The sequence below is a fragment of the Agelaius tricolor genome, unplaced genomic scaffold (assembly GCF_023055355.1).
Source record: "Agelaius tricolor isolate 1412-34295 unplaced genomic scaffold, bAgeTri1.0.p SCAF_32, whole genome shotgun sequence".
Lineage (NCBI taxonomy): Eukaryota > Metazoa > Chordata > Aves > Passeriformes > Icteridae > Agelaius > Agelaius tricolor.
The window spans coordinates 4,302,740-4,317,755 of NW_027269292.1; the positions used below are offsets into that span (position 1 = coordinate 4,302,740).

General features: G+C 49.5%; 2 protein-coding genes across 8 annotated transcripts in view; one reads left to right on the top strand and one right to left on the bottom strand.

Annotated features, from left to right (window-relative positions):
* The window catches only part of RGS9 (regulator of G protein signaling 9), a 40,879-nt gene extending 39,932 nt beyond the window's left edge, over window positions 1–947 (bottom strand). For all 5 annotated transcript variants that reach the window (XR_011683100.1, XM_071451551.1, XM_071451550.1 and 2 more), the window contains exon 1: window positions 791–947. Coding sequence is in view for 4 of the 5 variants with exons in the window: in XM_071451551.1 (XP_071307652.1) it covers window positions 791–853 (63 nt within the window). In the remaining variant the exon portion in view is untranslated. The remainder of the gene's footprint in view (window positions 1–790) is intronic.
* A 7,905-nt stretch (window positions 948–8,852) lies between these two features.
* The window catches only part of GNA13 (G protein subunit alpha 13), a 30,314-nt gene continuing 24,150 nt past the window's right edge, over window positions 8,853–15,016 (top strand). For all 3 annotated transcript variants that reach the window (XR_011683060.1, XR_011683061.1, XM_071451313.1), the window contains exons 1-2: window positions 8,853–9,208; window positions 11,440–11,666. Coding sequence is in view for 1 of the 3 variants with exons in the window: in XM_071451313.1 (XP_071307414.1) it covers window positions 8,926–9,208; window positions 11,440–11,666 (510 nt within the window). In the remaining 2 variants the exon portion in view is untranslated. The remainder of the gene's footprint in view (window positions 9,209–11,439; window positions 11,667–15,016) is intronic.

Sequence of the window (15,016 nt, forward strand, 5' to 3'; positions counted from 1 at the left end):
ACTCAGCAGAGGTGGGTGGAAGAAAAGCTAGCTTAACACTCTGCTTTTCAAAATCTGCAGTACCAGCTACACTACAACTGCCTATGCTTTGAATGAATGCTACAGGAAAAGCCCACCAAATGCTGCACAAAATTACACATTACACCCAAAAACGTGGGCATGCACCATCCCACTCCTTCTACTGCTTCTGGCCACAGATGCACTCATGTCTGAAAAACTGGAAGGAGGCAGAGAGCAGGCTGTAATACACGCTCTGAATGTGGACATCAGCTGAAAGCACTGGGAGCACACACTGGACCCACTGGAGCAGAGCTACACTGAGTGGCCTGGCACTGCAGGTGATGGGTTTTTCCCTGGGAACGACGCAGATTTGAGGGACTTTAAAAACAAATAATGGAAGAGAGAGAAAACGTGTCAGGGCAAGACATAGCACCACAGAAAATACCCTCTTTACTTCCTTTGTAGCTTATCTCACCATTCAGCTGAGATAAGCTACAAAAGATAAACACCATTACAGTCCTATTTTCTCCATCACTACAGCACACGCTACCCCCCGAGCCAGCTGGGATCCACGGCGCTCTCCACAGATTCAATAGACTGCAACAGGTCACGGCTCCCAGCTCCCGGGCAGGGGCTGTCCCCCCTCGGAGCCACCCGCCCGGAGGTGCCCGGGCAGCGGTGGCCGAGCAAGATGCTCTGAACGCGGCATCGCCCCGAGCACCGCCAGCGCTGCCCGGGGCACCGCACCGCATCGCCCGGCTCGCCCTTAACGGCGCGGCTGAGCCCTCACCTTTTTGAGGAAGGCCATCCGCGGGCGGTAGCGCTGTCCCTGGTCGAGCCGTGTGACGGTCATGGTGCCGGTGCCGGTGCCGGTGGTGCCGGTGGCGGTGCGAGCGGAGCGGCCGCGGCCCGGCGCACCTGGCTGCCCACACCGCCACACGCCGGGGGCGGCGCCACCGCCGCGCGCCGCAGCCAATCAGCACCCGCCGCACCGAGCTCATTTGCATGAAGGCGGTGGGGCGGCCGCTTGGGGGCGCTCGTGGGAGAGCGCGGAGGGGATGGAATGGAATGGAATGGAACGGAATGGAATGGAATGGAATGGAATGGAATGGAATGGAATGGAATGGAATGGGATGGGACAGGATGGGATGGGATGGAATGGAATGGAATGGGATGGGATGGGACAGGATGGGATGGGATGAAATGGAACGGAATGGGATGGGACGGGATGGAATGGAACGGAATGGGATGGAATGGGACAGGATAGGATGGGATGAAATGGAACGGAATGGGATGGAATAGAACAGAATGGAATGGAAGAGGATGGAGTGGAATGGGATGGGATGAAATGGAACGGAATGGGACAGGATAGGATGGGATGAAATGGAACAGAATGGGATGGAACGGAACGGAATGGAATGGGACGGAATGGAATGGGACGGAATGGAATGGGATGGAATGGAATGGAACGGAACGGAATGGAACAGGATGGGATGAAATGGAACGGAATGGGATGGAATGGAACAGGATGGAGTGGAATGGGATGGAACGGGATGGGATAAAATGGAACAGAATGGGACAGGATAGGATGGGATGAAATGGAGCAGGATGGTATGAAATGGAACGGAATGGAATGGAATAGAACAGGGTATGTACAGGAACAGATTGCACAGGCACATTTGTACCCCCAGCCATGTGTGTATGCACAGGAACAGATTGCACAGGCACATTTGTACCCCCAGCCACGTGTGTATGTACAGGAACAGATTGCACAGGCACAGGAAGGATGTTGAGATGCTTGAGCACATCCAGAGGAGGGCAACAAGGCTGGTGAGGGGCTTGGAACACAAACCCTGTGAGGAACATTTGAAGAAGCTGGGGTTGTTTAGCCTGGAGAAGAGGAGGCTTAGAGGTGACCTTATTGCTCTCTACACCTTCCTGAAGGGAGATTGCAGACAGGTGGGGTTGGACTCTTCCACTGGGCAGCACTGAGAGAACCAGAGGACACATCTCCAGCTGCCTCAGAGAAGGTATAGGTTAGATATTAGGGAAAAGTATTTCACTGAAAGAATAATAAAGTCCTGGAATGCTCTTCCCAGGGAGGTGGTAGAATCACCATCTCTGGATGTGTTTAAAAAAAGACTGGACATGGCACTGGGTGCTGTAGGCTAGGTGAGGTGTTAGGGCATAGGTTGGACTCGATCATCTTAGAGGTCTCTTCCAACCTCATTATTCTGTGATTCTGGGATTCTGTGATTCTGTGATTCTGTGATTTGTACCCCCAGCCATGTGTGTATGTACAGGAACAGATTGCACGGGCACATTTGTACCCCCAGCCCTGTGTGTATGTACAGGAACAGATTGCACGGGCACATTTGTACCCCCAGCCCTGTGTGCCTCACACACTTCACACCCACGTTGCTGTGTCACACGGGGAGCACTCACACCCCACACGTGTGCAGCTGTTTCTCAGGGCAGTGCCTTCCCCACCAGGGTGTTTGTGACTGCTCTGGATTTGGGATCTGTGGTTCTCACACTTGAGGGGAGCAGGCTGGCTCTGAGCTGGAGCAGAGCTTTTTCCATGAACAGTGATGCCCTGAAGGCACAGGCTGCTTTCCCAATTGCTTTGCTGTTCTGTGGAAATGTTTTATCTTTAGCTCTGTTCTTTCATGGCACCCAGACAAGCCAGTGCTTTGGAAGGCCTTTCCCCTCAGCTCTTCCCATGTGGAATTCCCCTGAAAGTCACAGCAGCTGCTGATCAGACACTCTGCTCCTCTCAGATGAGTAACCTGTCATCCCTCACTGGTACCCAAGTTATTCTTCCTCATGCTCCAAGGCATCAGCTGATGGCCAAATAAGCAGAAGGGGAGCTCCTCATGTTTGCAGTGTCTCATGATTCAGGGTCTGAAGTGCTGTTTTGTTCTGCCAAAGCAAGTTCAGATCCTGGTGCCCCTCTGAAAGGCCAAGGGTGACAAACTCCAGTAGCACAGACGGTCCTGGAGGCAAAGGGAGGAAAAAGAGAGTTCAGAGGGCAGTTAGGAAGCAAGAGAAAGGACAGCAAAGGCAAGCAAGCATTTTGATGATGATAGTGAACTAAAGGGTCTCCATCTCTTAGACAGACAGATACTGGCAGGAGTACATGCAAGGAATTCTTTGGGAGTTAATATCAGCATAAGGAACACATAAAAAGATGTAGCTCATTTTCTTGGTTTGATGGGGAAACTTGTCATAGTCTACAATGATTCCTCTGAACCATTTCCAGTTTAAAACCAAACTTGGTCCGTTAGACAAGTGGTGGTAAAAGGACTCAGAAATTCTCCAGGTGTGGTGCTAACACTGGTCTAAGTAAAGGATAACTATCAACAACTTCCCATGTCCCACATACTTAAAGGAATAAAAACGGTCATTTCATCCCAAAATGCTGACTTTAACAGTTCCACTGAGGAATATAAGAGACACATTTGAAATCTGGGTCTTCAAGTGAGTTCAAAAATAAAATGGTCTTGCAGGAGATCCAGGAAAAATAGCTCTGAGAAGCTCACACTGAGGTGTGAGCTCTTCAGCCTCGCTGAGCTCCAAAGATTCCGATAATTTTAAATCCTTCCGATCCCCCAAACACCCCCTCACAGGTCAGGTGTGGGGTTTTTCTATTTCTAGTCTTCTCTTACAAGCTATGATGAAGCTTATGGATATTCCTGTATTATAAAGCTACTTTGTGTAATTTCCACAAGATGTCCAAGGTAAATTCAGCTTTATTAACATCAGTGAGTGACCCACAGCACCAAACACACATGAACTGAGATTTCACCTGTGCCCAGGTGAACCACCCCAGCAGTTAATGCTCTTGGCAGATCTGCCACATGAAGCACGAGGCATTTAAATCAGATTATAGAGGCTTGTCTAGGGCAGACACTCCTGGGCCTCTAATCACGAAACCCACACTTGTGGAAAGCAAAGAATTCTCCAGTCCTTGACACAGCCTGGCTGGCTGATGTGTGAATTTGTTGGTGAAGAAAACAAGGGACTTGAACAGCAGGAAGAGTGGTGGAGAGCACCAGCAGCAGCCATGCAGGCTCCCTCCAGATTTCTGAGTCCCCACATTCACCCTGGCCTTTCTGCCCCCCAGATAACACAGAAAGACATTCCCTGGGTAGTCCCCTTGACCTCCTGTTTTGCATGGTAAATGCAGTGGTATTTCTGTAGCTGCAAGTTTCCACGGGTGTTCTACCCCACACAGAGGGTGAATGATGCTATAGTGGAAATACAAACATCACATCACATCAATCACATCAATCACATCAATGCTGAGTGTCCATGGGCTCCCCAGAGCCCACAGATCCCTGCCAACCTCTCACACAGAGCGTGTCCAGGCTGGGGAAAGTCTGCTGAAAGCTGCATTTTACCCCTCTGGTCTCCTTGCGCAGCCCCACAAGCTGTGATTGTTCTCAGCAGATCCACTCTCAATTCTCCAGAGTTTCTCTTGTGGAAAGCACTGCCGAGGGAATCCCCCCTTGTCTTTAAAAGGTCACATTTCCTACGTGGTTGCCCCTTTTTCACACATCAGAAAGTTGAATCATCCAACACAAAAGGCATGTGGTGAGTAAGCCACCTTTCTATGTAAGGAAGCTGGGGACGCCCTGAGGGGAAGGAAGGGGTAACGTAAGTGAAGCAAGTGACAAGTGGGGGCTCCGTTTTAGCACGCAGTTCCTTCCAGGAAGATTTCAAAGCAGTTTGCCAAAAATAAAAATAAAAATGTGTGAACTGTGGCATACAGAGAGGCGTGACTTAAGCTCAGCTCTGCCAGCACGGCAATGGTTAAAGGAATATCTCCAGAGTCCATTGTCCTGCCTGGTGGGGCACAAGCACTCAAAATGAGAAGTTTCCTCAGCAGCCTCATGGGAAGAGCTGCGAGCACAAACGGGCAGCATTTGTTTCCCGTCATTCCCGGGCTTTCCAGGAAAGCCGAGGAAAGCAGTGCCGAAGAGGAAGGAAAAAAGCCAAGCAGAGAAAGACCTTATGCACCCTGCCTCAGAGCTGAAGCCTGGCTCTGGGGTGGGAGGATGCAGCTGGCCTCACAGCTGAGCTGGGTGGTGCTGAGCCTCTCCAGGAAACACCGACATGCAGGGCAGGAACAGCCCTTGGGCAGGGCAGAAACAGCCCTTCCACAGGGCAGGAACAGCCCCTCTGCAGGGCAGGAACAGCCCCTTCCATAGGGCAGGAACAGCCCCTGCGCAGGGCAGGAACAGCCCCTGGGCAGGGCAGAAACAGCCCTTCCACAGGGCAGGAACAGCCCCTGGGCAGTGCAGGAACAGCCCCTCTGCAGGGCAGGAACAGCCCCTGTGCAAGGCAGGAACAGCCCCTGTACAGGGCAGGAACAGCCCTTCCATAGGGCAGGAACAGCCCCTGGGCAGGACAAGAACAGCCCCTGCACAGGACAGGAACAGCCCTTCCACAGGGCAGAAACAGCCCTTCCACAGGGCAGGAACAGCCCCTGTGCAGGGCAGGAACAGCCCTTCCATAGGGCAGGAACAGCCCCTGCACAGGACAGGAACAGCCCTTCCATAGGGCAGGAACAGCCCCTGGGCAGGGCAGGAACAGCCCTTCCATAGGGCAGGAACAGCCCTTCCATAGGGCAGGAACAGCCCCTGTGCAAGGCAGGAACAGCCCCTGTACAGGGCAGGAACAGCCCCTCTGCAGGGCAGGAATAGCCCCTGCACAGGACAGGAACAGCCCTTCCATAGGGCAGGAACAGCCCCTGGGCAGGGCAGGAACAGCCCCTGGGCAGGGCAGGAACAGCCCCTCTGCAGGGCAGGAACAGCCCTTCCATAGGGCAGGAATAGCCCCCGCACAGGGCAGGAACAGCCCTTCCATAGGGCAGGAACAGCCCCTGTGCAGGGCAGGAACAGCCCCTGCGCAGGGCAGCACGCTGAGAGAGATCCAGGCTGCTGGGCCAGCACACAGAAATGGAGCTTTGGAGAGCTCCCCAGTGAATAGGAGAGCAAAAGGGAGGTCAAGGACTCCCCACTTAACTGACTCGATTGTAGAAACTCAGGAGTCCTTTGCAGCTAGGGAGGTGAGATGAGGGTTGAGTCAAATATCTTAAAACTTCATTTTAAAACTGAGACCAGAGCTCAGGAATGATTGGCTTCCACATCTGTACCAAGAACACCAGGATGTGCTCCTGGTATTAATTTTATATTAATTTTACACCACATCCTGTTCTCCTACAAGAAATGCTTTTCTTTTTTTTTTTATTTTTTTTTATTTCTGGTAAGGCCCTGTGAAATAATTCCCACACAGTTTACCACTGTGTGGGACCAACCTAAGGTGAGAACACTGCTACCCATTTCAGAACACTGCTACCCATTTCAGAACACTGATACCCATTTCAGATTTTGAAGGTCCTTCCAGTTGGGGCCAAGTGACATTTCTTTGTTCTAAACTCACCTCACAGTTTTCACATTTATTTCTTCCTTTTTCTAAGTTATGATTAATGTTGGGGAAAAAAGCAGAAAAAAAAACTGAGCGGAAAACTCAGCAGATAAAGACTAGAGATGTAAGGAGACACAAGTGTTTAATGCAGTCTTTGAAACCAGAACCAGAGATAGGATGAGGGGACAGTGTTAAGCTGCACCAGAGGAGCTTTATGCTGCACTGTGATGGTGTAACTGATGGTAGCTAATTTATTAAGCAAATGACTAAAAGAACAGCTGTGCTTAGGGCTGGGTTGAATGAAGTGTGGGATTTTCAGTCCTTGGTCAGGTCCCTCAGCCCATGAGTTGTTCTACCCCTTACATAAAGGGTTACCATTGAAAATAAGTCTTTGCTCCTTTTAACCCGGTGTCAGATAAAGAGTCCCACTCTCTTCAGCTCACTGTGCCTGGGAGAGCTCGGCCCCAGGCTGTTTGCTCAGCCCTGCAGCACCGGGGAGCTCTTCTCAGCCCGGCAGAGAGGAAGGACGTGCCGATTTTTCCAAGTGTTTTAACAAAACGAGTCTCTTTCTGCAGCGAGGACAAAACCTGCTTAGCTGGCAAGCACCATCCTGCCCCCCTGACCCGGGGCTGACCTCCCCGGGCCGCCTGCCCTGCAGCTTCCCCGCAGCCACGGGCCAGCTGAGCCTGGGGCTCGTCTCCGTGGGATCCAGATTGGTGAAAATTGGAAGGGACCTCCCAAAATTATCCAGTCCGACCCCCCTGCCTGAGCAGAGTCATCCAGGAACAGGTCCAGGTGTGTTTGGAATGTCTCCAGAGAGGGAAACTCCACAATCTCCCTGGGCAGCTGTTCCAAGGCTCTGCCCACTCCACGGAAAGTTCTTCCTCATGGTGAGGTGGAACTTCTCATGTTTTAGTTTATGGTCATTGCTCCTCATCCTGTCACTGGGTACCACTGAAGGGTCTGGGACCTTCATCTTGGCATTCACCTTGGAGATATTTATATGCATTAATGAGATCTCCTCTCAGTCTTCTCTCCTGAACATACCCATGAGAAGCCAGGGACAGAGACAAGGACAGGGACAGGAGTGTCAGTTCCTGTGTCCAGTTCTGGGCCCCTCAGTTCAGGAAGAAGATCAAGGGCTGGAGCGTGTCTGGAGAAGGGAATGGAGCTGGGAAGGGGCTGGAGCACCAGGAGCTGCTGAGAGAACTCTGGGGGCTCAGCCTGGAGAAAAGAAGGCTCAGGAGGGACCTTCTCACTCTATAACCCCAGAGAGGAGGGTGCAGCCAGCTGGGGGTCAGGCTCTGCTCCAGGGAACAAGGGACAGGACACGAGGGAACAACCTCGAGCTGCTCCAGGGGAGGTTGGGGTTGGATATTATGGAAAATTTCTTCATAGAAAGGTAATTAGACATTGGAATGGACTGCCCAGAGATGTGGTGGAGACACCCTGGAGGTGCTCAAGGAAAGCCTGGATGTGGCAATTGATGCCATGGTCCAGTTGACAAAGGTGATTAGTCACAGATTGGGCTGGAAGATCTGAGAGATCTTTTCCAACCTAATTGATTCGGTGTTTCTATGATTTAGTTTCTTCTGCCTGTCTATAGTGAGAGGACCAGTGGACACGGCCTCAAGGTGAGATATGGGGGATCCAGATTAGATTAGGGAAAAAAAAAAATTACTGTTAGGGTGGTCTGGCATTGGAAGAGGCTGCCCAGGAAGGTGGTGGAGTCACCATCCCTGAAGGTGTTTGAGAAACATCTGGACCTGATGCTGGGTGGGTGGTGTGGGTTTGTGGATGCTGGGTAGATGGCTGGATTTGGTCTTAAAGGTCTCTTCCAAACCTTTATGACTCCATGAAGTCATTCTCCACCTTAACTTTATTTCCCATTACAAAGCACGTTAAAATTATAATCATGTGCATCTATAAACCTTTAACTCCATTACACAGCAGCACCCTGTTCCTGAATGTTCTTTCACTGTTTCCTGGTGAGCAGCCACAGGGGTACAGAAAGGATTCAGAAACGCCCCAGAAAGGCACAACCTGGATGTCCTCCAAACGGTGCTGAAAAATCCCAATTTCAAGCTCAAGTTCAAAGCAGCTCGGGGCATTTCTTGAGGAAAAGGCAGAGTATTACAAGTAAATCATCAGTCTGGTTAAAAAGCGCCCTGCCCGCCAGACATCAAGGAGCGTTCGGACAAGGCTGTGAGACACCTCCTGAGGGATGGGGTGGGGTGTGCAGGGCCGGGGGTCCCGGGTCGGTGACTCCCAGGGTCCCTGTCACCGACCCCCAGGGTCCCTGTCACCGACCCGCCACCGTCCGCTCCCGCCATTTCCTGTGAGGGGCCGGGGAGGGGGCGGAGTCGGCGCTGTGGGCGGGGCACGCTCCCGTCACGCGCCGGGCGTGGCGGGGCGCGCAGGCGCGGTGCGGGGCGCGCGCGGCGCTGGGCGGCGGGCGGGCGGGCGCTCCCCTCGCTGGCAGCGCTCGCTAAGATGGCGGATTTCCTGCCGTCCCGCTCCGCGCTGTCCGGCTGCTTCCCCGGCTGCCTCCTCACCAGCGGCGAGGCCGAGCAGCAGCGCAAGTCCAAGGAGATCGACAAGTGCCTCAACCGCGAGAAGACCTACGTGAAGCGCCTCGTCAAGATCCTGCTGCTGGGCGCGGGCGAGAGCGGCAAGTCCACCTTCCTCAAGCAGATGCGGATCATCCACGGGCAGGACTGGGACCGCGCGGCCCGCGAGGAGTTCCGCGCCACCATCTACAGCAACGTGATCAAGGGTGGGTGAGGGCGGCGGGCACGGGCCGCCCTGCGAGCGCCGGGCCCGGCCGGGCCGGGGCGGGGAGAGGCGGCTCGGGCGGGTCCCGCGGGCCGGGGGAGCCGCGGGGCTGCCGCCGCCTCCTCCCGCACTGTCCCGGCGCCTCAGCCTCCCCCGGGGCCGGCGCGCAGCCGCTCCGCGCCCGCGGGGCTGTCACCGCGCCGCCCGGGTGCGGCCCGCGGGGCGGCTCCGGCGCCCGGCCCCGGCAGCAGCGGTTTGAGCCCCGGAGGTGCCGGGTTCTGCCTCTGGAGTGAGGCCAGAGAAGGGCAGTGGAGCTGGGGAAGGGGCTGGAGCGCAAGGGGCGGCTGAGGGAGCTGGGGGGGCTCAGCCTGAAGGACAGGACGCTCAGGGGTGATCTTATCGCTCTCTACAACTATTGAAAGGACGTGGTAGCCAGGTGGGGTCGGGCTCTGCTCCCAGGGAGTCAGAGATAGGATGAGGGGACAATGTTAAAGCTGCTTTATGCTGGACATTAGGAAGAATTTCTTCACTTCGGACACGGGAATGGGCTGTCTAGGGAGGTGGTGGAGTCGCTGTCGCTGGAGGTGTTTAAGAATGGACGTGGCGCTTAATGGCAAGTCTGGTTGACAAGGTGGTGTTCGGTCATAGGTTGGACTGAATGATCTCAGAGGTCTTTTCCAATCTAATTGATTCCGTGATTCTGTGATTTCCTGGTAATGCGAGTGCAGTAATGAGCGGTAATGGATGGGGGGAAGATGCACCTGGAAGTGCGTGAGGAGGAGCCCGGCCCTGTGCTTTCAGTATTTCACTGCAGTGGAGGAATCGCTGCCGTAGTGTTGGAAACTCGGCTGACACATCAATTAACTGCAACCCGCAAGCAGAGCCTCTCTCACAGATGCTTTGCCAAAACCTCCACACATGGTTTAGGGGAGTAGTGGATGCTTGATTTCACTGCTGTCATCCTGACTTCATTGGTCATCCTCTCTCATTTTCTCTCTTATCTAAATTGCTCCTTGGATTTTCAGTTTGGACTGTGTAATAGTTGGACAAAATCTTAATGTGGTTTCTCAAAACAGCAAAGTGTTGCCAGACTCAGCCCCTGAAAATCCAGCAATTCTCAAAGAGAGTTGTTTTACAAACCTGCTGATGAATCAAGCCTGGAAAAACTACTGATAGCAGTAGAAGGCAGGAGACATCACACACATGTATCTCAACCAGGTTAAAGTTTGCATGTATCTCAGCCAGGTTAAAGTTTATAGTTAAAGCTACTTGCTACTTTGTGAAGGTATACACGTAGGAACTGCACATCTGTCTGGGAGGCTGTTTTCCTGCAGTCACAGATAGATCTCACAGATACCTGCCTTTGACAGAGAGAAAAACCATGGTAAGGGGGTGAACCTTGACAAAACACCTTGGCACTGAATGAGTGTGTTACTGAACAGTCATTTGTTGCCACATCTTCATTTCCTTATATCTCTTCCTATGACATTATAGTTGCTTATTCTTTCTGAAATTTTCTTTTTATTTTTTCATCAGTAAATTTAGTACTAGAAATAATTCCCCTGCGTTTACCTTATCAATATGAGCACAGTGAGTTTTTATATTTTTCACAAGGACTTTAAAAAGAAGTTTAAAATACTCTTTTTCTTCTAGAGAATATTTACCAAAACAGCCACAGAAGTACAGGAAAGCCTTTAGATGATACAATTCCTCTGCACTTGAGCTAAAGAAACATACTTTTAGCAAGTGCAATGATTTTAATACATGTTTTAGTCTTTCTTAAAGTATTAAAGGCAGTGATAGAAATACTATCAGTGATAGAGATTCTTTGTATAATTTGGTAGAACTGGATACCAAGTTGATAAGAACAAAAAACGTAGAGAACCTTCAAGAAATGAGGTGGTTTAACATATTTTGAAATAAACTTTTAAGTGTACTTTGTATTCAAGCCAAGAGAGTACAGGTTGGATAAAGTTAGTAATTAAAAATAAGGCTTTTTCAGGAATTGAATTGACACTGTGGGGATAATCCTGTTGATGTTATGATGCTCTTGAGGTAGCAAATCTGGGGTTTGCTATTACCTGTGAGTGTAGTGGCTTGGGTCAGTTTTTGGGACACTACGGGTGGATGTTCCTATTGATCTTTGTGCAGAGTAGGTACATTGTTCCTCTGTGGGCTGGTGAAACAGGAGACGCTGAGAAATGCTCACAGTGCCTTTCCTTGTCATTGCAGGTGTGCGAGTCCTGGTGGATGCCAGAGAGAAGCTGCACATCCCTTGGGGGGATCCTGCCAACCAGAGCAACGGTGACAAGGTGATGGCTTTCGACACGCGCGCCGTCACCGTGGCGCAGGGCATGGTGGAGACCGGGGTCTTTTTGGACTACCTGCCTGCCATCCGAGCCCTGTGGGCAGACAGTGGCATCCAGCACGCCTATGACAGGCGCAGGGAGTTCCAGCTGGTAAGATTTGCCTTTCAGTGCCTTCAAGTGGCCCTGTGGGATTTTGTTCCTGCCTTGCTTCTCTGTGAAACGCTGAGCAGCCGCTTCCCTACGCTTTTCTGAGTGCTTGGCTGTTACTCTGTGGTGTTGCACACAGCTGCATTTAGCTACTTCCCCACTTTTTTTAATAGTAATAAAAGAGATTCTGACGTAATCGTCCTCATTTCATATGTGGGAAAGCTGAGGTATTGAGGGCTTTAAAGTTTTGTAACAAAGCTGGTACCTGCACAGTATTTTTACTGTATGATTATTACCACCCTTTTATTAACTGGTGCATCAACTTAAACAAGCCAAGCAAAAAAAAATGGTTTGTCAAAAAAAGACAGGCTTAATAGTAATGTGATTTTTTAAGAAAAGATATGCATGGGTTAATGGGAAGAATTTAAAAACCACTCCCTTCTCTATTCCAGTTTGAGCAATCTAGCAAACATTCCCTCTGTATACTTCCTGTTTAATTTTGAATGTCTGTGTTAATTCTCATGTAATGAGATTTTTGTTGCATTGAAGTTCTCAGCTTCGATGTAACAAAATGGAATGGAAATACAATGGGATACACAATTTTATTTTAGTGGGGTAGAGATGGAGTACACAATTCAGTAGTGGGGTTGGAAAGGAAAAAGAAACCTCTTGATTCTTGAGCAGCAGCTCGAACTGTGTGTGACAGCTGAACTCCCTTTGCTCCATTCCCGTGCAAATGCTGCAAAAAGAAATGAAAAATTTTGAGTTAAATTTGATTGTTGGTTCATAGACTTGTGTATACCAGTGGCGTAGGGTTTTGTGGGGGTAGGGGTTGAGAACCTTAAAATAGATAAGATCTGTTCTGGTAGGTCTCTCAAACATAAGTGGCTTTGTGTTTTTATGTCTTAAAAATAACCTTTGTGTTAGTGTGAATCCAAACAATAGCTCATGATGTCTCCTGTTGAGCTATTATGAATGGTTGTGTAATCATAGCCTGACTTAAAGAGGTTGTGTAAATATTCTATAAATATGTATTGCCCTGATCATGGAATGTCTTCTGCAGATTGCAGAATGGGCAGGTGCTGCAGTGGCCTATCACCTGCCCAGCCCTGGGCTGAGCTCTGTAAATAAGTTCCTAAGGAGACCTCTTGCTCCTTGAGTTTCACCTTCAAGTGATCATAAAAGAGTAATTGCTCCTCTGTAGTCAAGATTCTGGTGCAGATGTGACTTCTACTGGTGTAATTGCTGTGCTGGAGGGATCTGCTTAAAATCTGTTCAATAAAGCAGTTTTGTCTTCGATTAAACATGTTTAGTGACTTGAGGCTGTGTAGCAAAGGGAAGGGAGCAATTACTGTTCTGTCATCTTGAGGCCCTGGGAAGTGGGTTCTTTCCATAACTGAAACATGTGCAGAGTTTCACTTTGAGTGGGTTGTGAAGAGAGTAGTGAAGAATTTGTTCCTCTGAACCTTACAGAAAGAAAGCTGTTGCTTTCTTCTGTAAATCCCTACATCTGTGTAATTATCTGCAAAAATATATATTTATCATTTTGTGCTTTAGGTAAAACTCAGGAATATTTTTTAGGTGCTCTTAATAGTTCAGTACTATCCTAATAATTTTTGAAAGCAAGGTAACTGCTTTATTTATTCTTATATTACTTTATTTCCTAAATCCTTTCAAAATCTCAGCTGGACATATTTATGCCAAGTTATAAACATGAAAGAAAAAAAAAAAGGCAGCTGAATGATGTCATTGTATTGAGTGCAGGCACTGTGATCTGTGCTGGCCAAGCATGAAGTCTCAGTTTTACCCCAGTAAGCTTCAGCTTAACTTCTGCCAGAGCTCCATGTGGGCAGCAGAGCAGAGGGAAGCTCCTAGAGCAATGTGGATTCTTGCTGTACCTGCAGGAGAGTGCTCAGGGAGTTCCTGTGCTGTGACAGGAGAGGAGGACACAAATGGTTAAGGAGGGAGTGACAGGCGTGTCCCAGTCAGGAGGTAGAGCAGGGGGAAGTTGGGAGGGACACAGACAGTTCAGGCGTGTCAACGACTGACTCTTGAGTGAAGGCTCCAGACTAAAAACTTCTAACACTGTAGAATGGGGAAAAAGAGGAAAATACTGTTCTGCTTCCAGTTTAGCTGCTTGTGGCAAAAAAAATATGATGAGAGATAGCAGCAGTGATTAGATGAGTAGGAGAGAGGGAAAAGTGGCACAAAAATAAATAGTGTAAAGTCTGGAGTGATGTGGAAGAGGAGCATTATTAGGCTGTATCTGCTCTAACTTCTTTTCAGACTGTTGAGTGAGTTTAACTTTTCACTGGACTGAAAACCATGGCTCATACTAAGAGAGCCCAGGCAGAAACAGTGGGGAAGTGTTTGCCATGGGAATAGGACACTTTGGGACAGAGGGAGAGGTGAGCAAATGGAAAATGGAGCAGTGATGGGTAAGCAGTGAAAATGTCAAAATTTACATCTAAATTCTGGAGGAAAGGCAGCAAGAATGTGTAGTGTAGAAGCCATTTGTAACTTAGGCAGGTAGGAAGTACAGAGAAAAAGGGTTTAAAATTGAGATTTCTGCAAGATTATGGTTAAAACTTCAATGCATATGTACGTTTGTGAGGGCTTGTAAAGCTGCTCTTGCTTTTTTGTTTTTCTCCAGGATCTTTTACTGATGATGTTGGGAGCCTAAGGAAACAACGAGATCTTTTTATAGCAGCAAAAAAAAAAAAAAGAGCTTGGTTGTATTTTAATGGAATTAGGAATCAGCATTTCCATGTCTAGTTTACTGGAGTGTCCTTCCTCATTTTGTTAACTCAAGTGGTCATGGGATAGCCAATATGATTTATTTTCCTTGGTATAAAAATAGGGGCCTTCTGGCCACTAGCAGCAGCATTTATGAAAATTCATTAGGTCATGCTTGTGTACTGCTTTAAACCTGGAAACAGCTAATTACAGCTTAGTGCAATATGTGCCACTTCAGTGCTTCCCAGGTGGTTGATGTTATAATTTTATTACATTTTATTGCAAACCAGCCTCATTCAGGTGCTCTGCAGCTGAGGCAGTTCTGTAACTCACACTGGAGGTTCTGGTCATCTCAGGCTCCTCTCCTGCATCCCCCAGGCTCGTTCCTCCTCTGGCCTCTCAGGAGGGTGCAGGGCTGAGTTACACATTGAGTCTGAATCAGCCCAGCACCTGGCACCTCATTAACATTTCACATTTCCCCTCAGTGCTTGGTTTCCGGTAAAAATCTGAAGTGACTTAGATAAACACAGCCATTCTGTCAGTTCTGCAGCACACTTACCTGAGCATTTCCTGCTTGTTCTGTTTGTGCTGCTGAGCTTTCAGTGTGTGCTCTAAGG